This window comes from Typopeltis vanoorti, chromosome 12 (assembly GCF_054136105.1).
Source record: "Typopeltis vanoorti isolate ZY-2024b chromosome 12, IOZ_Tvanoo_1.0, whole genome shotgun sequence".
Taxonomy (NCBI): domain Eukaryota; kingdom Metazoa; phylum Arthropoda; class Arachnida; order Uropygi; family Thelyphonidae; genus Typopeltis; species Typopeltis vanoorti.
In genome coordinates, this window is record NC_143560.1 from 74,502,008 (window position 1) to 74,527,971 (window position 25,964).

General features: G+C 34.7%; 1 protein-coding gene across 1 annotated transcript in view; it reads left to right on the top strand.

Moving 5' to 3' along the window:
• LOC150100892 (glutamate receptor ionotropic, kainate 2-like) overlaps window positions 1-25,964 on the top strand; it is a 73,703-nt gene that overhangs the window by 1,459 nt on the left and 46,280 nt on the right. Inside the window, exon 2 of the mRNA XM_090402070.1 lies at window positions 17,700-17,855. Coding sequence (XP_090258196.1) covers window positions 17,700-17,855 — 156 coding nt within the window. The remainder of the gene's footprint in view (window positions 1-17,699; window positions 17,856-25,964) is intronic.

A 25,964-nucleotide genomic window follows, 5' to 3' on the forward strand; every position in this document is an offset into this window, starting at 1 on the left:
GAAATTATTGAGTTAATACTTCGGTGGAAAGATACAAAAATAACTCGACTGTTAGAGCCATACATTACTGATGTGTGTTGTACGTATGTGTATGTCCTTTTCGATGTCTATTAAAGATATTAGGTTTCTAAATCCTCTTTGGCAAGTAATGCAATCATTACCTTTTCCAGTGTCATGTTTATTGCATTTAATTTGTGCAGATAAGCCTACATTGGTTGGGAATTCTCCAACCTGTTTACATCTTTTACCGAAAGTTTTTGCCTTAACATTTAAGGACATTTAATTGAAATCTATTAGAACACTATTAGATTTCAACTGTAAGTTTTATATTCTTAGTGGAAGAGATATAAACATCGAACTTTTTTGCATTTAAGTATGAAAACCGAGAGGAACTCGTATCTGTACACTTTTTAATAAAATATATTTCCGGTCTGAGACCGGGACGATGGCGTCTTCTCCTTTCCTGAGACAGTGTGGCGTTTCCTAACAAACAACCTAAATAGATGATAGAACGCATGGATACTACATGGTCATATACTTCTTCGAAGCTAATCCAATTAACTACCCATATGTTGCTTTCCTGTAGTTGATTAATTACTGTAATAGCTTTTATAAGCATTCGCTTCATGCTCGTGGTGTTTTGTAGGCAGTTACTTTGCATTTGCTAAATGAACAATTGCTTTTAATAGTTGTTGAAAGTCAAATGTCAATTGATTTATTTTTTTTTCTTTACGAATTTAACCCGCTAACACGGAGATATTTAGTTGTTTGATCGATATTTATTCGTTATGTAATTACGTGTAAAACAGTTCAAGGATGAGCAACATCGCTACTAAAATTTGTACTCAGAACGTTATGAACTGTGAGTAATCAATACCTGTTTTCACACACTTTAATTTCTTCGCATAGCGCACAACTGGGAATATCTAGCAGAGGAATAAGGGCCAGACGGTTGAAAAAATAACTACGTGCGCACAATAATTCTCTGTCATTTTATTCCCATGCGCATTCGACTCAAAAATAACAAAAAGCTAGAAAAGCTCGAAGAAAGAAAATATTACGCATGAAGGAATACAAAACAAATTATAGATATTCGGTTGTAAGGGAACAAAAAATAAATTATTTTTCGTTTACAGTAGTTCTATAATTCAAACAAACCGTTTCAGGCATTTAGTTTCGTTCCAGAGTTTTATTTTCTCGTGACTTATGTTGGTAAACACAAGAAATGTTATAGAACGCACACAGAATGGTACAATGGAAATAACTTAGATTTAAAGTAACTAATGACGCTGAAATCTCTCCAGGAGAGTCCCTTCATAATATAGGGGTTTAGGGAAAAAAATATGCATTTTGTTTCATTCAACACATAATACACACGCGCATCAACACTATATGGTTCTAGAGGTGGTGCTGTATCCAGAATATCTCCCGCTACATAAAAAAGAAATAGATTATTATAGATGGTATTATAATATTTAATTCCACATGATTTCACACTATTTTAAGCTGTTTTTGAAACTATTTCTGAGCGAGTTACAAATATATTCATGAAGGGACAAAACGTAACTGTTTTTTCTGCTAGTAAATCGTTTTACACAAGATATGAGCATCTGGGATCGAGATTGGTGTTACATCAGCTCTAGCGGATGTATTAGAAACTATGTGGTCCGTAGTAGTGTATGCATGGTTACTGTGTGATTATTATATATATATATATATATATATATATATATATATATATATATATATATATATATATATATATATATATATATATATATATATATATATATATATATATATATATATATATATATATAATAAATGATTCAAAGTGTTAATATCACTTGTAATATTTCCGTTGTCAGTGGAAATAAATTTCTGGAACAATATAAAGCTTTCTTTCCTTGGAAACTGTAGAAAATTGAAAACTAAGCTCCTTTATTTAATCCAGTTCATGGAGCATCATCCAGTGGGGATGGAAGCCTTTGTTAGAAGACGGAGTTGATTTAAAATTTTCTATACAATTTTACACGTAAAGAATTCGCAAAAGTAACCAACTCTTAAGCACTAATAGAGATTTCCTCTACTCCACTCACCGACTCGGAACTACCAATGTCTGCGAAACTGCTGTGACATATCCATAAAGTAAGTGAACCTTCATTTCAACTGGTGGTATTATTCTGCTATCATTTTATGTACCAGATGGAGCCACTGAGACTAATAGAAATTTTCCACAATGGGCTTGAGCAAAGCATAACCATCTACAGTCACCGAATAAAGTAAATGTTTCAATGTAATCCGTTCTGTTTTTAAATAATGCGAGAATAATCGATTTTGCAATATTATAATAATTATTCCCAAATGTAAAATGTGATTATGATTATGAATTAGGTGGAGAGTTTATCGATATTTTAAAGCGGTAACAAATAAAATCGTATTTAACTGAGCAAACAAAGAAATTAGATAGAAAATAAATGCCGTTTTGAACGTACGAAATTAATGGAAAGGAAAGAGCAGACTTCGAATTCAGGGTCTGAAAACAGCAAAAACGCACATTCAAATATGAGGGACTGCTCCCAAATCACCGGAAATACTTTCAAGTAAAACAACTTCTCGTGATTTTAAGGATTCATACAAACCACTGGGAGAGATAGCACCTATAAAAGCAGCCATATTATCATCTGATTAATAAACTGACTAATTATCATCTATTTTAGACAAACACTAAAACTCAATTCTCAAATATAAGCATCAAAACAATGAATACAAGAATTTTAATGCAATGATTAAAGTTAGAATGATTAGAGATTATGAACTGAAACTACGAGGCCAGCTTATGATAAGTGTGTGTGTTAGTTGCGTGTGTTCTTCTGATGATTTGTTTGTTTGAGAACTGAGGAACTCGAGTTTCTGGCAAAAAGGCACTTTGCTGCCGTCTTATGAGACTATTTAATTCATCTTCGTTTCAAAATCTTCTTGTTGTTTTTCTCATCCTAAAGAGATTAAAACCCAGTTTTACATCGTCAATACAGGGTGAGTTACGGTAGCTCATCCTATATTACGATGTGTGTTTCCCGTAATGGACAGTGTTTTCTTATCAATGAATATATGATCATTGTTGATCAAATTGTAAACATCAATTGGCTAGGAACCATGCAGAATTTATAAAAGACTCCATTTATAAAAAAGAAAGTATAGAGCGATGTTTATTATGTATGTTTTATTTTAGAACTCAGTTTAGTTTCATTTTTGTATACTGTTGGACAAGTGAATTTACAATTTGTTTACATCATCACCATTATTATTATTCTGCAACATCATCTTACTTAGAAGGCTTAATAGGTTTATCGCAACTCTAATCTTGGGAATACTTAAATAATTGGAGGCGAAATATCGATAATTTATTGTATCTTTTACCTGTTTGTGTTCGGTTAAGTCATTAAACCTTAAAAGTAATAACACGTGTAACCTACAAATAAGCCTCAATTTCCGGAAGGGTTCCCCTCCCGGAAATTGAGGGATTTTTCTCCCTTTTTAAAAAGAATAACCGACCAGAGAACACGTGGAATTGACAGGAATAACACACCTGGCTTATCACTGTGACGATCCTGTTGTGATGAGAACCAACCTACCAATCATCATCTTTCTATACATAAAATCATTTATTATTTATTTAGATGCTTTTTTAATTTGTCATATTGAAAAGATGAACACCAGCTCACTTAGCCAATCTCCTTTGCAAGTAATCTTGATGGAAAACACTTGACTTAGATGCGTTTATACGTACTAGTTTGCACACATGCGCGCTTATTACAATCGAAAGTGTCAACCGAAGAGGGAAAAAATCCTACATATTTCTTTTATTGTAGGTGACACTCACCTCCTACAGGCACAGCATGTATCCGATGAAGAACCATCCAATAAATTCTTTACTCCATTCGACAGAGATTGGAACATATTTTTGTTGTCAGGACTTTTTATGTAATCCTCTTTTGCTGTTGGAAGTAAAGTAGGGAGGTTATTGGAGGATTTGAGACTCTATCCTGACGTTCGAGTGCTTGCACGATTCTACTGTCACAGAGAAAACCCTGGTGGAAAAGATTTTTTGGGGAAAAAAGTAGCCCTTCGCACCTCACATTAGCTCCAGAGAGCGCGCGTGTGTGTACTGAAAAAGTTCGCTTTTATTTATTCCTTCTAAAAGACCACCAAAAACACGAGTATTTTAATGATGTTTATATCAAGGTAGTTACAACGTGTGGATAAGTTGCCATGGATTTAGCACGTGCATTCCCTTTCTCCTCTGACGTAAGATTAAACCTTTCACAGCTCATACGATACCTTTCTCTAGTTTCGTTCTTCATCGCTCTTCTTTATCCCTATAGGGACAGCAATACATCAGACAAGTTTTCGCATAAGAAAATTTTATCATCCTCTTACTTCTTCTCGGGACTCTTCATGGAGATTACTTGAGTTAAGAGCAGAACTCCTTGTGTTTGCCAACGAGCCATCTACACAGATCATTTCGATCGGTAGTCATCTGTAGCAACACTGCTCAATGATTTTGTTGCCATTCATTCCCCATGACAGGCTAACATACTAATGCCATCTTTATTGGAGTCAAGGGCCATTCAGATACGAAATTTATTTGCCATTAAACATCTTTCGAATACGTGTTTATCTTTCTTTTTTTCTTTTTTTTTTTTTGAACATTTGCTTGTCTTTGGTTTTTTTTTTTTTCAATTGACCAAGAATGAACTAAATAAGCTCCTTATCCGATTTTATAATCTGCATCTATTTCCAGCTCTATAAGCAGTTTCTTTTAAATTCCCATCAACAACTTGGAATACTTTAAAGGAATGTGAATTCAAAATAACAAGAATATTGCTTAATCATCCGTTTTTCTTTTTAGTTCATCAAACATTTCTATATCCTGAAATATCACTTCGTAAATTTGGTTGAAAACTCTTAAAACATTTTACCATTCATATTTGAAGTACAACCAAACAAATGCTTCCATCATTACAAAACAAACAAACAAAAAACACTTCAAAATAGCTTCAAAAACTCATCGATAGCATAACAACGATTACGTAACCTTTGTGATGAGGTCACTTCGTATTTCCCAATTACGAAACTCCATCTCCTCTCTAAAAAGACGTTAACCCATATGTTCGACATTTTAATTTAATTTTTGCTATTCAATTCATATAAAGTAAATATAAGTAAATGCTTTCAGCATAAACGTTCATAAGTGTCTGTCTGGCCTCGGAAGAGAACCAATCGTTCGTAAGAATAAAATCCTTAATTAAAAAAGGTTTAAGATCTTGGCAAATCGTTTTTAAGACTGCAATACCCAGGCAACCGATGACTAAATGCATTAGGTTTTATTCTATTAGTTAATTATATATTATATTCTAAGTTATGCCTATATAATATATTTTTAGATCTTTTGAAATAGAGCAAAGGTTACTTTCTTTATTTATTTTTTCATTTGAATATAATGCATGAACACTTTTATCCTTTTCTTTCATTAAAACCTTTTAATACCAAGTGCTTTTAAGATGCTTTCTTAATAGGAAGATTTTTTTAAATTAATTTTAGAATGAATAGCTGATAATTACAAAAGGAAAGAGCCAGTGGGGGGGGAAATAGCAGAAAAAAAAACTGGCGTGAGGAAAGATTTGAAGAGCAAATTAAGGCGTGTGAATAAGAGCTTGTCTTTTCTTGTATCCTTCGTTTTTAAAGAAGGAGAAACAGAATGGAACAGTTAAACAAATAGATAGACAGAGAAAGTCTAATCTATCTATATAAGGAAAAGAAAGAAACAAAAAAAAAATACTGAAAGACTAAAGCCGAGTATAGCGGTAGAAAAAAGAAAGAAAGAAACAAATAAATGGAAGGGCCTTGTAGATTATTATTGTCCAATAAAGAATCCGAGTTACTTCTTTCCTGGGGATCTCTACTTAGCCCAATTGGAGCCTTTAAATTGATTTCAAATGAGCTTATTTTCGATACAATTTCACTGTTTTAAGGCGCGCTTCCTAAATCCAACTTCGCTTCTATTTTTAATCTCATAACATTAAGAACATCTCGTACATTCAGCGTATCGGATTTTTGCAGTTTGTAATCGTTTTTTTTATTTTCTCTTTAACTTTTTTTTTCTCTGAGTAACGAAAAAATATCTTTAGAGTAGATTTGGTTGAGGTAAACACTTCTTTCTCTTCGCCAGACGCCAACCATTGTTTCGCACATTTTCTCTTTAAAGGAAACCATTGATTTTTTTGCAATTCTCGATTATTGTTAGATACGTAAAAACAACTTGTTTATTTATAGAATAACTGAGATAATATATTTGATCTTATATAATTTGCGCATAAATTAGAGATTAGCAAACTGTGGAAAGCGAGATTTTCGCTTTTCCATTTAGTAAACATTGTATATCGACATTCATATTAAGGTTTTCTTCATTGATCCAAACCGAAATATGTGTCGACTAAATATCGCTGTGCTAAATCGAAAATAGAGTAAGTATGAGTCATCAACAACTGCTAGTAATATATATCATCTCCTTTTCATATAGATCGGAATGTGCGCTATCGATTATGACTCATTTAAGGCTGCGAGGAACAATGAAAGGACGAAAATAGAAATGAAATAATATTTCAGCAGTTTCGTTGGTCTTACAAATTGTACCTTGTTTTTTTCTTTTTCTCATAGCAGAGGATGAAGCATCAAGACTACATATGTTCTACGCTAAATTTCATCCTTTACCTCTATTGACATTTTAAACGCATGATTGAGTATATTCGGATATAAATGAATAAAATAAAAAAATAAAATTAAAATTAATAATAAAATAGAAAAACATTATTAGCCTACCTAGGCTTTAATGTACTATATAGGCTTACAACTTTTCGTGAGTGGAGTCACATAAAAATGTTTTATTTTTTTAATATTAGTTCTTGGTGAAAAAACACCATATTTTTTCTGCAAATAGCTGCCATAGGTTGAGTTTTAATGGGAGTGAAAAGAAAAGTGGAAGAGCCAAGGGTTAGAGCAGTAATCAAATCAATATAATTCCATAAATTATAAATATTGCACGGTTTCATAAGATTAGTGATCGGCAATGAATAAAATTATTAATTTTATTGCAAAAATGTATTTTAATAATAAAAGTAAACTTTATTTTATATGCATTCTAAACATTAATTATTCAGTTGTAATTATGTGATGTATTTCTACACATATATGTATGCAGCTATTACTTAGTTATAAATAAATGTATGTGTGTCCACAAGTATTGATTCTGATTATTACAAGCTAATCCAATTATTCTATCATTTTTATAATAAACGAGATCCTGCTTTAAAATTCAACAAATGCAAAGAAAAAAAAAACATTTTGTTAATTTTGCACCCACGCATTATTTAATTTGTGAATTTGAAGTAAGATTAAATTAGCCGAGCAGCCATTTGTTAGCGGACCGTATCTAATTCACTGCTGCCGTCACCATTTATGCTAACCAGATGTTTACTATCATCTAATAAATTAGCTTACGGTAGTGGGAATAAAACTTATGCGTGTACTGCACTGAGCATAGCCTACCCAGTAATCGATGTTGCTACTTCTTCTTCTTCTTCTGTTTATTTTATATTTTTTTTAAAATAAGAGAGCAAGATGTATACGTCTTAGATAGGGAGTGGGGCGATCGTATCTAGTCAGTGGCCACAACAGGTAAGCGGTAAATTCTTCAGCCGTTTCGAAATTGCTTAATTAAAAAAGAAAGGATGGAAAAAATACGAAAAAAAACATGAATGACTGAAAATTAATTTTAACTACAAAATTTACCTGTAGAGGGCGTCCACTTTCGGCTACTAATCAACTATCAGGGAAGTGCATTGTTTTGGCCTACTTTATAGTAAACACATATCTGAGAAACAAATAACTGATAGGAAAATGGAACAGACACGTATTGGGTTAATATTAATAACTCACGAGAATGGATTTATGTTACGGGCACGCGCCATTTGTTGTTTTTTTTTCTACTTAAAAAACAATAAAATTGGAGGAAGACGAAAGGTCAATGTTCGCTTCCGCTACAAGACGAATGGCTTCTGATCTACTGTGTTCGTATGAGTATCACGTTTGCAGACCTAGGTTTTTTTGGGGAAGAAAAAGATCCGGTCCCTTCACTACCAGGGTTCCTTTGAGACATTTTTGCTGTTGGAAATGTTTCCTCGTACATGACTCGCTGTTTCTTAATTACGATGGAAGCGAACTGCGCTCACCCAAGGGATATCCCTGGTGTGATAACTCTTAATAGTCGCCGTGTTGTTCCTGCCATTTAGACCATGGGGAATGTCTCATTAGTTTTGTTTTTGTTTCAAGAAAGAATAAAAATGGCACATAGTGAAAGACTAGCGTAAGATATTGTCTGGTATTTGAACATGCGATCGAAGCCTGGACGTTTTGAACCTCCATATTTGTCCATTTTATTACAACGTTGAACACTGATCGATGGAATAAATTAAAGACTATACACTGGGGAGAATTATTGTGTAAATATTACAAACAGTTTTAAATATGCAAATTTTGTCACCGTGCAGAATGGTTTTGAGCATACAATAGAATCTGATGCCATCAGATTTTAAACGTGATGCCATCGCATTCCTCAGAGAAATGAGAGTTTGTTGCTCACGTTTCTCCGAGAAATTCAAAATAATTACAACCAATGATCAATATGACATAATAAATGCGATGTACACATGCTATAACATACGATATGAGATGTCACGAGATCTGGTATTTCTTCACGAGATCGTTTGCACGCATATAATTCGAATACTATTAAATTCATTGTTATGATGGGCTAACAATGGCAAGGCATAAAATAAATAAACCAAGAATACAATAATAAAATAAAATATGACCAAATAAACTCACTAAGTGCTTATAAATATATTTTTGTTGAGTCAAATCTAGTCACTTTCAATTGGATGTTAAAGAATTCTTCTTGGTATATTTGTAAATGTTTTATGTAAGGGAATGGCCTTTATACAAATATATTCTGGTTTCACGTGATGAATGGCACTCATGCAGACGGACTAATAATCATAATAGAACTACATTGCTAGGTGAAAATCAAAACACACCTTTCTAAACGCATCTTTATGCACATTTAAAAGACTCGAGCAGAGATGAACCATCTTTAATGTATTTAGTATGTAAAACAACTTTTCAAACAGATGATTATGTTTGGATTTCGCTCGTATGGTGTAGTCACGCAAATAGCCGGCAGTGTGAACTACATTAGATGCAATGCAATGAAAGGGCTTTGGAACGAACGCAGATGCACATAAACAGATGGACACGCAGTTCAATTTCCCAAGTAAAACATTTTCTTCGCCATCTGGTGTAATGGATTCCAAACACCACGTTAAACACACAAACATGGCATCGGCAGACCCGTAAAAAACTTGGTGAAAGCAAAAAATTTGTAGTGAAAGTTTAAATTGGGGCTATTTTTAAATCTTATTCTCATGATAATGTACTTGAATCTGAAAAAAGGAAACCATTGCCATTTCAAATTCTTTATTTTAGTTACACAAACTCCCTGATTTCGATTGTTTACTGTATTAAGTCTGTGCATACACTAAGCCTAAATAAAATCTGAACAATAAACTTAAAAGTTTATTCACAATTTACCATAAATTCGATTTAAGTATATAAAAATAGTCTTCTGTAAGACCTGCTGTTAATAAACACAGTCTATAGACTAAGGCAATTTACATTTAATGCATCGGAAGTCAAGTTCTTCAATCCAACTATACGAATTGCTAATTTCTGCAACTTTTGTCACCTCATTTTATCACTCGCTATGCCGTAGCTGTTCAGGATTCTGTGATATACATGATTCCCAAACAACCCTCCCCCTTCTCCAGGATGGACGTGATGTAGGTGATGAAAGGTAGATTACAGCTGGTAATTGGTTTACGGAAATAACAACGCATATAAAGGATATTAATTAAAGGCAACTTTAATGAATAACTTCTATATTTCGGCAACATCACGTTGCCATCTTCAGGAACATAAAGATATGGTATGTGCACGCAGGCACTAACAAAAGCAAATGAGGAAGAAAGCAAGAAACTAATATTGTTCCTAAAGTCCTAATGGTGCCCTCTGGCGGGCTAATTTGGTTGTCTTGGCAGTTGGGCTGAAGTTCTCATAATGTAAGTCTCCCAAATTTGGGGCAGTTTCATGCACCCAAATTTGTTGAGGTTAGGAACGTTTTTTAGAGCTGCTGATGATTCCTTGAATAATCTTTCGTATTTTAACTTGCTGCGGTGTATTATTTTTGTTTTCTTCCAACGAATTCTATGGTGGGTATCTAAGGCATGGTCTGCCAGCCCAGAGCGGCTGTACTGGTGGAACCGGATGTAGTCTTGGTGTTCTGAAATCCTGATATTTGTTGTTCTGCCTGTTTGGCCAAAGTAGGACAGTTTGCAGCTGCAAGGGACCTGATATACACCACGTAGGTCTAGGGGAAGTGGTTGGTCTTTGGTAGAGCGGATAAGGGATGCCAACTTTTTATATGGTCTGTAACAAGTACATAATAATACCAAGAAGTTATTCTGTGAATCGCGAACACCTGCAATAATTGCATGTTTTCGTGTTCGTGAATATGGGGTTCGTTGTTCGAACCATATTTGGTAATTCATTACGTGGTTGTGCGGTGGTTTTTATGATTAAATTATCCCCTAAGTTTAGGACATCATTTCTTGAATTCATTCACAGTACCTGCGCTATCACCTCCAAAGACAAGCCATCCAATCAGCACCATAGTAGGAAAATCTAGATTTCATCACTTCAGGACGTTGAAGTCTTGACTACATTCATTCAAAACTTCATTTTCCATGGATGCTCTCTCGTCCTCTCATCCACCCTCCAAAAATGAAAACATCCATCTACTGGTATCCTATAATAAAATTCTTTCAGAAGTTAGGTCTGTATCATAGCAATCATCTTGCTTCCGTTTGCAAGCGAGTGCAGTCAATAATACCTATATCGTTTTTAACGCTCCTCTTTGCACACACACACTCTCTCCGCTGTATCGCCGGCAGAAAGGAGACGCACAGTATTCCAGATGAAATCGTATCAAAGCGATATAAAGAAGCAAAACGACTTCCTTATTTTCCCCTGAGTTGTATTTGCAATCTTTGCTACATGGTTCTGAACTTTAACTTCTTATCTATTACAAGATCCCCAACTGGATCAGTTTCTTCAAGTATAATCCCACCAATATAACACGTCGTTGAATACCTCAACGCATCAAAGGGCATAACTTTACATTTACTGACATTGAACTGACATCTATTTTCCCATGCCCACAATTCCAGCCTATTCAAATCATTCTGCAAAGACTGCATATCAGCAGCATTCCTGATTACTCAATTTATCTTTGCATCATCAGCAAATAATTGAATGTCGCATGTCAAATCCTTCCCAATATCATTAAAGTACAGATTGAATAACAGTGGACCAAGCACTGATCCTTGTAGTACACCACTCCATCCATCCCAATGGCTTTAACAGGCCTTTAAGGCCCACAACCTTCCAAGCATGCTTGGATTTTGTAACCGAAATACGAGGATAGAATGGTCACTCCTATGCCTCAAGGTATTCTTGGCTGTATCCCTATGTGTTCACGGGGTCGGTTTGCCTGCTTGCGGGATGAAAAACACCAGATAAACTGGTGGAAAAAACCCTACTCCCCGCGCCCAAGACCGGCTAACTTGGCTATGGCTGAGGAAGCTCCTTCAGCTCCTCACGTCTCCGACGGGAATCGAACCTAGGACACGCCTTCCCCAGGCATATGGTTGCGAAGCGCAAAGCCACTAGGCTAACCGCGCGGACGTAGTACACCACTGGTTAACTTAAATCTTGCAGATTTGCATCCTGCATATGCGAATCTGCTAATATTTTACAATCCAATCCCATATTCTCCAATTTATACAAGTATGTTCCATGCTTTATTCTGTCAAAAGCCTTAGCAAAGTTCAAAATTATCATAGTTTATCCATTCACCGATGAGTTTATTATTAATTGTAAGTTGCTCACACACGAATATCCTTTCAAATATGACCTAGTAAACCCATGCCGTTCATTGCAAAATAGAGATTCTTTGTCACCCCATTTCTGAATGCGAGCCCTGACCAACCTTTCCAAAATCTTCACCAGCCTTCCTGAAATACTGTTTGGTTGTGCGTACATTCTTTCCACTCCTGTGGAATCTTCCTTCTGAGACTCAAATTATACAGCCTGATCAGAGGAATGGACAGTTCAGCTTGAACACCCTTTTAGCACAAGTGCAGATATTCCATCAGTTTCTATTGCAGACTACTTATTCAGATTGTGCAACAGCTCTACTACCTTGTCCTCATACACCTCAGTTTCTTCATCTAGTGAAGAGGTAGCAACGAGCTCAATGTTACGTTCACCAGGTTGATGGCTTTTAACAAAATGGGCACTCATTAATTGAACAACCTCTTCTGCATCTATTACCCTCACATCATCTGTATTTAGAAGAGTATTCTTTCATATTCATCCTTTCTTTTAGTTGCATCATAACGATAGAATTCGTTTGGGTTGTCTTTATCTCGTAGAGCAAGTTTCTTTTCATACTCAGGCATTGCTTTCCATATAATCGTAACTCTTGTGGTATGCTACTTATAATTTTTTTAACAGACATCATCCTTGTGCACACGATATTCCTTCCACATCACCCTTTTCTTACGAGTCTCTTGCTTGATGAGATTAATTACACATCCATTTCCCTCCTCCTCTATTCATTCTTTGAAGTGTAAGAATATATTTCGACATTGTACCATTTCTGATGTTTTCCATACGCTGTCGATGTCCTTTCCACACAGCACACGATACCATGGGAACAGAACCTAATATGTTCCGCGGTTGGTCATGATTTCCCGCTTTGTATTTCATCGTGTAACCTTTCTTAATCGGAAACATTCAGCTACTAAAGGATATTTAAGCCACTGTTAGGTGTTAAGTGAACTTTGTTGGCACAGAACATTAAAGGACGTACGCATGCTTTAGCGGAACTGTGGAATGAGTGATTGAAACCCCACCCTCTATGTCATCGCTTCTTTTCGTCTGGTGACAAACACGTTGTAGGCCTCACCTCCTTTAACATCGCATGGGAAGACGCCACACCAGTGACATTGGGATGCGCGCACTCCACTGCTTTACTAGTAGATCGTTCTTCTTTTGATTAATGAGTTGTTGATAAGGATTTCAAAAGTCTTTTGTTTCCAAATTCTTCCTCTTTCATTTTAGGCGAGTATTCTTCATCTATCTTTATTGTTTTTTATTATTCTCTCTCACACCCACACCTTGGTCTTTCTCCTAAGAGTTCTCTCCGTAATGTATTGCTTGTCAATCACATGACTTCCAGGAGCAGAAACAACAAAATCCTGAATTGCAAGCCATCTTACCCATAACTGTGACAGACCTGCAAAATTTCCGTAAGCAAATCAACTGTAGCCTTCTAAATAAGACTTTAATTTCTCCCGTTGACGTGCGAATAGCTTATGTAGGTCGTTGCAATGTCAACAGAATATCCAGTGAATTATTACTTCCCCCGCCTGGCTTCCGACATGATGCCGTAATGCCGCAGTTCACTTCACAACGACGCCACACATACAGGGTGGTATTAGACGGGCAGGTTTTTCGGCCGAGAACAATGCAAGCTGTAAGTAGAAGTTGTCGTATGTCTCACCATCTTTGGCAATAACAACGTCACAGTTGCCAAGGGAACAGGTCTTGGTAGGCTCCAAAACAACTTCTTCTACTTCGGTATTATCGTACGTTGACTGCTTTTAGCGCACTTTCCACACATAAACAACTCTTTAGTGTCATTTCTACTAACCTTTTTTTTTAGCTGTTCTAAGCATTTCACATGTACTTAGTCCAGCCCGAAAAGCACAAAACGATCTCTCGCCTTGACGTATCCTAATAAACAGAATCCATATATAAAAAGTATATGCATTTCTGGCACACGACCACTGGCGCCGTCTATTGTTGATCAATACTTTTCAACAACAATCTTTGAATTTGGTATAATTATCTGATGGAAGATTGAGTTCATTCTTTGCTTCTGTCAACTTATTAGCAAAGCGAATTGAAATAAAAACTCTATGTTTTTGTTGAAAAAAACCCCTCAAATTTCAGAGTGATAATAACAGAACAAATACGTTCACATTCCTTAAAGTGGCAAAACGACTGATCGAAGTCGTCTTGAGCTACAGGATTAATTCTGTTAACCAGAGATGCACTTGTGAGTGTTTTTAGCCTTTCAGCAACCAAAGATCGGTGTCAGGATTACACCGATTCTTTCCTGATGGCCTTCTTCGATCGAGCCGGTAAGTGCAAGTCCATTCATCAGCCTACTCAATGCCAAGTGTCGTCTCACTTGATGCATGGAAAAGACGTGACCGGAGCATTGAGTGGTGTATTTCTATTTCGTGGAGTTGTAAGCACTTTGGGGAAGTTACCGTTTCGTGGATAGATCGGTAAGGAATCTGATAGGTGCATTTAACTTAATGTGAAGGTATCGATGTACCCAAAGGTTGAATTACTCATATAAAATGCTCGAGCCGTAGCTTCAGTATTTCAAAATAACGAAAATATTATTTTCGATATTTTGAAATATGGTCACGTGGAAGTGATGTTTACATTTTTTAAAATATTTTCGTTTAATTGTGACGCAACGAATATATAGAAGACGGACTAACATTCCTGACGAGGGATGAAAGCCTTCCGAAAAAAAAAGTGTCATCCTAAAGAATGCTACCAAGAACAACGTGTTATAAGAAATAAACTGGAATTTTCAAAATACACAGTTTACAACGCGACCCATTCAGAGTTATGCTGTTCCGTTAGCATAATAAGATAAAAAAGGTCTCTTAGTTCTTAACATATTGCTTTCCACGCCATCTATTTTTAGCTAAATATGAATTGATGCTTGTTGATGTTCATCACTGCAAACGAGAAGGCTTGCCAATAGATAACCTTCTAAAATGAGCATCAAAGTTGGAAAAAAAAAAGTCTTAAAACGAGCAATGTTGACGAGTGGTATTTCTTTTTTCTCCGAGTGAACATGATCATCTTTCTCTTTTGGAAAGGCGCAGATATTTTTTTAATGTCTCTTAAATATAAAGTGCTTTTTGCTTCTTTTTCATTTGCAGCAATCAAAGGATTTTCGTGGAGCATTCCGTTTCTTGTACAATTTCGACTTCGTCATATTTTTTGTGCGTGTTTCTCTTTCTTCTTTATATTTGATACCATTTCTCAGCTTCCTTTTCTGTAGTAAACGCTAATGATCAGCTTGTTTCGACTTAGGTTCCCTTACGTTCCACTGTCTACTATGTTTTTTTTTTCGTCGTTTTCAGCAATCTTCGAAGGAATTGTTTAAAAAAAATTCTTGCTGTTTTGATGTTGAAACTATTTTGTTTTCAATTTATGTCTCAAAGTTAAATTGCAAATAAAATCTGTGATTAACTATTGGTCATTCCTATAATGATTTAAACCAAATATGACTTGAAATGATTATTTCGAATGTTCTTTGTACTTTCGAATATTCACTGGATGTTTATTATTAAATATAATGAATTACAGCATGATAATATTTAGAATTTAATTTAAATAATTGAAATTAATGATACTTTCAACAATTGCAGTTAACTCGTTATCCATTTTTCATCTGTGTTAATATTTTACCAAATGGTTTTGATGCAATGGTGTGCGACATTTTTAATTAAATCAGACACAACAAAAGTATGTTTTAACTACAAACTATTTAATGCGGGTCTTAAAGGCACATACATGTTTATCAATATTTGTAATGACATATCGAAATGAAAAGCGAATGATCTCGAAAAATAACTGCGAAAGATTGGAAATGAAGAAAATATTGTAAAATATTGAAAATGAACAAAAGATTGTAAAACATCATAAATGAACAAAAGATTGTTAAACATTATAAATGAACGAAAGATTGTAAAAGATTGAAAATGAACGAAAGATTGTAAAACATCACAAATGAACAAAAGATTGTAAAAGATTGAAAATGAACAAAAGATTGTAAAACATTATAAATTAACGAAAGATTGTAAAAGATTGAAAATGAATGAAAGATTGTAAAAGATTGAAAATGAACGAAAGATTGTGAAACATTATAAATGAACGAAAGATTGTAAAAGATTGAAAATGAACAAAAGATTGTAAAACATTATAAATGAACGAAAGATTGTAAAAGATTGAAAATGAACAAAAGATTGTAAAACATTATAAATTAACGAAAGATTGTAAAAGATTGAAAATGAATGAAAGATTGTAAAAGATTGAAAATGAACGAAAGATTGTGAAACATTATAAATGAACGAAAGATTGTAAAAGATTGAAAATGAACAAAAGATTGTAAAACATCACAAATGAACAAAAGATTGTAAAAGATTGAAAATGAACAAAAGATTGTAAAACATTATAAATTAACGAAAGATTGTAAAAGATTGAAAATGAATGAAAGATTGTAAAAGATTGAAAATGAACGAAAGATTGTGAAACATTATAAATGAACGAAAGATTGTAAAAGATTGAAAATGAACAAAAGATTGTAAAACATTACAAATGAACGAAAGATTGTAAAAGATTGAAAATGAACGAAAGATTGTAAAACATCATAAATGAACAAAAGATTGTAAAAGATTGAAAATGAACGAAAGATTGTAAAACATTATAAATGAACGAAAGATTGTAAAAGATTGAAAATTAACGAAAGATTGTAAAAGATTGAAAATGAATGAATGATTGCGAAAGATCTTTCAAAAGATGAGATTGTTATCCAGAATAAGAAGTGTATAGAAAAAGAATAACTTGAAGATCTTTTATTTGTCAGCAAAATCACATCACTTTTATTTTCTGATAAACTTCGTTTATCTATAACTATCGTTAGTATTTCTGTTGTTCACCTGAATTGGATATGATCAACATTTATCTGTGAAAGCATCTTAGCAACGGTTTGGAAAACAAGAACATCCGCATGCAAGTCTAAGTTAGAACACGTTAAATAGTTAGAATAATATAAAAGTTATGTAGTGTTTAAGGAGATATAAAAAATATGGAAAGATTAAGTAAAAATTCAGTTTTATCATATCAAAATTTTATTGAAACGAATAGTAACGTCAGTCGTATCCAGGCATAGTGAATAAAATGACAAAAAAATTATCTTCCTCATGTTGAGGTCATCATCACTGTTTTGTCATCAAGACACTTGGTTTTATCATTGCATTTAAAGACGACAGCGCCTTTCTTGCCTTATTACTTTTATGCATAATGATAATGGAAATGTACGTATCTATCACTTCTTGAGGATGAAATAAAAATAAAAATTTAATAAAAAATAATACACCGAAATATTTGCCTGAAGTATATTTCACATCACAGTGTCGCCTACTAACAAAACAGAAAGAAAGAGAGAGAGAGAGAGAGAGAGAGAGAGAGAGAGAGAGAAATGGTATGACTCAATAGTGATTGTTATATAGAGATAGAAATCTAAGCCACTTGTTCTCCTATCGATGGATTCAACGATAATATTCAATCTCTGTTTTTGCTTTCAGGTTCTCTTTTCGACAGCGACCACAACGAATTGGAGGAGGCCTTGCGTTCTACAATTGAGAACATCAACAGGGATAACAGCATTCTTCCTCGTGTTCGTCTTGTGCCATCAGTTCATAGGATACCTCCTCACGATAGTTTCCGTGCAAAAAAGTCAGGTATTCTTTCTTCTTTTTTCCCCCCTTCTTAAATTGCGTTTCTTATTATGCCTCATTGGGTGTATCTAATTCGCATCCGGGTTTCTAATTGGGAGGCTTTCTTTTTTTTCTTTAATAGAATAAACCTACTGTTACACCTTTCTTGAAAGCCGATATATTGAAACTCGATATATATAAACTTGATGGCCTGTTTAGTTGAATGCGCAGAATCCGTCTTAGTTGCACACTCAGCTCTCTTAAGTGTCGATGAGCAGCGGCGTCTGCAAATTAACGATCGACCAATGGTGACCCCCGTGAACAGTAAATGTATAACGGTGGAGAGAAATAGAGAGAAAAAAAAAAGTACAAGGGGAAAAAAAAAATCGCTGCTCTTTGACTTCCGCTTCACATCCCTCGAGCAACTCCTTTGGATAATTAGCTCGTGAGAATGAAGCATACTTTCTTCAAACCCGATAAGTAATTTTTCAGGATTTTACAGTTCGATGCTAGCATCATACTACACTGTTTAAAGATTACCATGGAATCGGCTAAGGAGATAAGCGCACATCCTCGCGATTGCGTTTGTTTTGTTATGGTAGTTATCCGTTACAGAACGAACGAAGAATAAATTGATACAATTTGCTATTTGTAAACACACACACACACACACACACACACACACACACACACACACACACACACACACACACACACACACACACACACACACACACACACACACACACACACACACACACACACACACACACAGAGCTACTATTTTTTCGCAGTTACCGGTATTTCGTAAAGAAGAAATTTGTTTGTTATTTTGAAACGAAAAGTAAACGATGAAAAAACTTTTCTTGTTCATAAACCTCACATAATTATCAGCAATGTTTCTTCAACAGCCCCAAGCACGTTTTGATTTTCAAACATTTTTTTTTTCTTAAAAAGAAAAAAATCTTTTCATTACTTAGTCCTTGAGAATCTTTGTGTCATTGACTTCTTAGCGTAAAAAGTATAAAGTTTATTTTGCTACCTTGGTTCTTTAAACGGATTCAAGTTTCAGTATGTATACGTCGAGTGAAAAAGTATTTGCCACTCCGTCGTAGTTCAACATTTTAAGAAAGGGGTAGTTTTTCCAACAGTTTGCAACAAATAGCCCTTAATCATACAATAATTAAATCTGTTTGATGCACCACAACAAAAACCACGAGAAATAAAAGACTGTCACAAAGCTTTGATTGTTGGCAGCACAGATTCCTGCATATTTGAATGCATCGTTCATTAATCTAAATGCTGCAAAAAAGCTGTTTTTTGGGAAATACACATTTGTACTGAGACCATTAATTAGTTTGCGTTCAGCATCACAATACTGAGGTCATCCTGAATGTTTCGTCGAGTTGGATAGATTCGAATTGCCTATCTTCCTTGGTTAACATATTATTGCGAAATCAAATCGCTGTTGTCTTCTATAAAGTGATGCATTATAATAGAAACAATAGGTACATTTTCTTGCAACAATATGTTCATAAAAATGTCATGGGATTGGTAGAAACTCTCGTGCAAAAGGCAAACAGGATTCCTGCATCTTCAACTCAACAAATAACAACAGCTCGGAGATCTATAAGAATGATTTGTTTTCATTGAGTATTGATAGAAATCAATACTCAATTATATCACCACTTAAATACGAAAGTTATAGCATTTTATGGGTTTATTTTTCTTTTTGAGTAGATCGCGGCTACTACACATACCGGCCCTTTAATTGTAAATTTTTATTTGATACCGTGTTTGACCTCTTTTATTCCGAATTCCAACACACCTGCGGTTTGGCAATCCAACACCACAAGGTATTGGCTCGCATCTACTTCTACAACATATATGCCGGGCATTCACCAGACAGTCCTTTAATTGACTCAGATTTCAAGGAAAAGGACTTTGCTCCCGAATCTGTTTTTCTAACATCCCCCATACATTCTCAATGGGGCTCGGATCAGAGATGATGGACAGGGAAGATTTTGGAAGTCGCTATCATGCTCGCTGAACCACTGCTGAACAATTTTTGCGCGATGAGCAGTAGAATGGTCACATAGAAAACCAATTATGTATAGAGAATCAGTAGTGATACCTGGGGCGATACTGATCATTACATTCTGGTAGCCTTTGTGTTTAAATTTTGCAAACTATGTTTCATTATTGGATTTTTGATTGTCAAGAGGTTTTATTGTCAAACGAGACACTGTCTTTCTCCAAAGCCATCGGCCACCAACCCACACAGATTCATTTAAAATGGATTATTTCTTTGAGTATTATATTAAAAAATAATGTAGAAGCAGTTATCGTTTTCATATATTTTTTCTTTAATATAAAGAAGAAGACATCTGAAGATTGTTAGCTGGGAATCTGAGAGAGAGAGAGAGAGAGAGAGAGAGAGGGGCTGTTTCATCATTATGCCATTACATCTTCAAATACTGTTTTTATGTTTCTAACTTGCAGACTGTGCAGGAGCACTTGGTTATGACGACTCAGTGATACAAGTTTAACAAATATAAAAATCTGTGAAATTTTTCAGCATTGCTGATGGCTTTCCTAATAAAAGAAGTAAAGAGAGAGAGAGAGAGAGAGAGAGAGAGAGAGATAAAGAATTGTATCCAACACTTTTGCCTGATGGATTATACCCCCAACAGCAGCTGCCACGGAACGTAACTAAGGCAACATGTCAGAGATAAATTGAACACGCGAAATTTAAATGGCAAAAAATAAGTTTTGTATCTCTCTCTTTGAGAAAGTTCTTTTAACTGAAATATGGAGAAGTCATATGTACAACGTGATTGCAGAAAATTGATAAAATAGATTTGAAGTAAGTATGCATATTTTAAAGACAAATTACTTTGCACTCATAGCATGACATTTGCTTGTAAATTGGAAAGTAAAGTTAAAATTTCTTTCAAATTCATTTGTATGTCTTTACGATATTTAAATACAGTAACAGCACATTTTAGCCAATGAGAGGCGTAGCTTACTTTGTAGATTTATGTTTATAAATGAAGAAAACGATGTAATAAATATTTATGCAGATTTATGCCTTTGAAATGGATAATTTGTTTATAAATGCAACCCAACGTTTTGCTGTTAATTATGAATAAAATCATTCAATGAAGGAAAGATGTTTTGTGGATGAGCTTAGAGAACAAAGCATTTCTGATTCGTTTTTCAAACTCTGTTGACCTTAATTTAACCTTCGATAAAAGGACTGATCAATCCAATTAAGGTTGCAAACAAACTCGCGAACGAGGCAAACCTTCCACGTATGACATCCTAATCCTAAAAATAGTGCTTTCGAAGACAAAAGCCGAAACTTTTAACTTAATCTTCTGCACACACACACTGCCAAACACAGAAGTTAATTTAGAGAACAATTTGGTTCCTAGTTAGGTTCCACTATCTTCGGATGAACAAAAAGACGGTGCTATTTAGAAGAATGTGCTCGAAGGAGGAGGCAATGTGATGTTATTGGCTCTGAGAACTATTTTCCAGAGAAAGAAACAGACCTGCCTTTCACTCCTGAGAACCATTATCGGTGAATTCTTACAAGAACGAACTCCTCGCGGTATTAAAAGAGAAAGGGATGACGAGAGGGGTCAAGACAGGTGGTGGGGGAAGGAGGGTGGTTTCTCAATTGCCACGAACTAGCCAGAGACAATGATCGCTGATAGGAAAGACAAACGGATGTCCAGTCGCTCAATTTTCTCGGGTAATGGTAGCAATGCGCCATCAGATCAGCGCGTGGAGTCTTATGGACAAAAAAAAATCTCTTTTTGGCCTTCCCTAGCAGTCACAAGTGTGATTAGACCGACTCCCGTCAGCCAGATGCGGGCAGTGAGGGTGGTTAATAGGTGTTCTGTCCAATCCTACTGGCGGGAGTTGGCTTCATTCCTTCCGACACTTTAAAACAAAAGGAAAAAATGGGTCTTATGGGAGAACGGTTTAGACAAGCCGCAAATGGACTTTGCAGTCCCGCCCTCTGGGAAGAAGCGATGTCGCACGAACAGAGAAATGGGATTTTTTAGATTTCCGGTGTCGGTAAAAAGAAGTGACAGGTTGCACACCAGTGGCTGAGTGATGGCTAATTGTTTGGAACAGATAAGACGATGTGTGCGTGCGTGTGTGTAAACTGTATCGAGGATTCTACTCTTACGTTGGTGGGAGTGACTTAAAAAAAACCAATTTTGACTCATGGAAGCCCATGAAATTATTTTATTTTACAAAGTATTTTGTAAATATAGAGTAGACTTCTTTTGTTGTTTCTGTCTAAAAAATAAGTTAAGCGATATACACGCTTTAATTTTGACAGGCCAACGGTTATGTGGGAACAGATTCTTTAGGTTCTTTCGACATCGCTATTATAGACGGTAACAACCATCAATATAAAAAAAATGCATGCAAAGAACGAAAGGAAAAGCATAAAAACTTAATATTCACTAAGATAAGCATTTTTCAGTCTATATATGGAATCACGTGCCACGAAGTATCATATACATGGCGCATTGTTAATATGTTTGACATAATATTTAATGACTTGCGTATCGCGACAATAGATTTTTGACAGAGGTCAAGTTCAATTACTGTTACGAATGGGATGAGGAATAATAATCTCGCTGATATCCAAGGTTTCAATCACTGCAGTTGCTGAGAAGGAATTTTTTATTTTATATCTTATTATTATTTTTTTTTGCTACTTTGAAATATCTGATAAATTTATAATCTGATATTAAGGTCAGTCTTTTGTGGTCACTTGTCAAGTGACCTCGAAAATAAGGCCAATCATGTGCTCGAAGCTTCAGGCGAGATTTACACTCACTCCACGTAGCGATCTTCTGTAATTATTGCTGACGGTGCACCCAAAACGTATCCAGCGAGTGCTAGGCACGTTCTTTTAAGTGATCCTTCTTCATACCGTTATGTATTTTGTAGTGGCTCTAAAACGACAGAGCTTGTTGTTTTGTTTTGTTTCGCAAATGTCTGTGGAAATATGGAAAACAGCACATCGCCTCCTAGTACATTTTTATAAAAATAAATAAATAATAATAATAATAACACGTGACTGTCATTGCAGTCTGTCACAAAAATCCATTCATAAGGCTGACAAACCCTCCTCTTCAACTCCTCCTCTTTCATCAACCAGACGTACAGAGTCCTCCAAACGTCTTCTCTATTACTGTATAATTTACGTCATATCAAAAGGTTCAGCGTCTGTACTTATGCCCTTCCAATTGCCCTCTCAACAACCAGTTTCGTAGTCTTTACCAGAAGCACTGTAGTCAACTTATCCCATTTATTCCATCACCCAGTTAGTAGTTTACTTATGATCTTATGTTTCTATTTGTTATTATTTGTATTCAGGGTTGGTTCTATTTTTTATTCTATTTATTATTTCATTGTGAAAGCCTGGAGGATTTTCTTTCTTTTCGGAGTCTTTGTATTCTATGCAAGGCTTCCTGTAAAATCACTGTGTTTAACAGTTTCATATTAAGCTTTTTTGTCTGTTTTATTTGTTTTCCTGTGTATTTGTTTTTATCCTGTTCTATCCAGCTCATAACATATATGTTATGAGATCACTTACAAGTGAAAAGCTATTATTTCTCCTTCGGTTGCAATTCACAATTTCAACGAACCAAACCACTTGAATAACATAAATCGTACAGCATTAGAGACAACATCTGATTTTTGGTTTCGTCCTATTCCAGATGCGGTAATCAACTAAAAATCAAACAGCTGTCGATCTTTCAAAAAATGTATTATTATTATTATTATTATTATTTATTTAGCCATGCATTACTTTGGTTGAATCCAGTTGCTTATTAGATGTACTAAGTCCTACTTTCTGATCATCGCAAGGATATAATATGTATCCAAGCTATGTCCAACACATATTATCATTTGCAAATCCCTGACATCCCACCATATTACGATATGTAATATGATGCGATATCAAGGTTTCGCAAATGATATATAATATATAATATGATACGATAAGTAATGCATGGTGAAATTTTTTTTTTATTATTATTTCTCAGATAAATTACATACATTATATGAAGACAATTATGCATAACAAATACGTTTTTGTACTTAAAGTAAATAATAATAATAATTATTATTTTACAATTATGCATAACAAATACGTTTTTGTACTTAAAGTAAATAATAATAATAACAATAACTGTTTACAACGTATATTATTATAATATTCATAATGATGATTATTACAGATGTTTCTTTGCAATTTTACACTCTATATATACAATATCAATGGATATTATAACTCTATATTGCATACTTTTGTTACAGTTATTACAAACATTTCATTACATAGGATACATTACTTACATTTGTATACATATGATACGTACAGTACATGCATTTGGTTACATATAATACATACATTACATGCATTTGGTTACATATAATACATACATTAAATACTTCGGTTTAAATGTGATACGTACATTACATGCACTTGGTTACATATGATACATCTTGGATGAGAACTAATTTCTCTGCTTTCAAATCGATGATTGAGAAATTCGAGCGAGCGCACTCACACACACATACACGCACATGCGCGCACACACAAACGCAACACAACACGAAATAACTTGGAATGTATTGATGCGTCGCTGAACTGAACGCCTGAACGAATATATTGTGTTTCATTAAGTTTGTATGGCATTTTGGGTGCGTGTTTCTTGTTCATAGTATGGCCTTAGAGCTCTTTTCGGGTTATTATAATTTGTAGGTTTGTGTATTCAAAAGGTAATTTGTTTATCATGTCTGGGATGTAGAGGTTTCCGTAGTGATTTGTATTTATATGTGATATAATTAGTTGTCTGAGGTATTGTTATACGGTATGTATTTCTAACTGTCCTGTAGTTGGCATCAAAATAATGTTTTAGCAAAGCTGCATAGTGACATAAATGTTTTGCTGTCAGTATTTTGTGTTCTGCCATTGCAATGTATATAAGGTCGTGATTTTCTCTTTGTTCCCAAAAGATCAGTTTTGTCATTTTGTTCTGTAGCGACATTAATCTATTTAATTTGTAGGGTGCACAGAAAGCATACGTTGTTATAGCGTATCTTAGTATATTTTGGCATAGTGCTTTGTATATTAGTGTTTTTAGGCGTATGGGAACTATGTCTTTTAACCTGTAGAGTTTGCCACTTATTGTTCGGAGTTTGTTGTGTAGATGGTTTATGTGGCTATTCCAGTTCATATTTGCATCGAAGTCAATTCCAATGTATCGTATTGTTTCAACCTGAGTGAATGTAGTGCTTTTGCTGTTCTCTGTGTTTTTTATGATGGAAAGTGGATGTTGGATGGTTATATATTTGTTATCGACTGGTCGAGTCAGTGGATTTCTGAATATCGTTAATTTTGTCTTTTCAGAGTTTAGGTGATTGGAGTTTTTCGTCAGTCAGTCTATGATCAGATTTATATCATGTTGCATATTTGTTTGGGCTATGCTTGCGTTATTATGGATGGATATTATAGCTGTATCGTCTGCGTATTGGAATATCTTACCTTTGAGTGGTAGCTGATTAATATTGTGCGTGTAAATGTTGAATAGAGTTGGGGAGAGTACAGCTTCCTGTGGTACTCCACAGGTAACTGGAACCTCTCTGTTTCGGTTTGATCCGATACGTGTGATATGTTTTCTATTTTGGAGGTAGTTTGTAAACCACCTGTGCACAGGCCCATCTATTCCAACATGCCTCAGCTTTTCTAACAAGGTTTTGATGTGTAAGTGTATCGAATGCTTTAGTTAGATCAATAAAGACTACCATGGCAATTTTGTTTTTGTCTAAGGCATTATTAATTACGTCTGTAAAGTCTTTCGAGAGAGATGTTATTCCCTTATTTTTATGAAATCCATATTGTGTTTTGGGGATAATATGAAACTTCTGCGTATATATGCAGTGAGTTTCTTTAGTACGATGCGCTCCATGATTTGATTGATAATAGCTAATGTTGCTATGGGTCTGTAATTGCTGATTAAATTTATTTTTCCATGTTTGTATATTATAGCGGGTGTTATTATAGCGGTCTTTAGCATACTTGGAATCTTC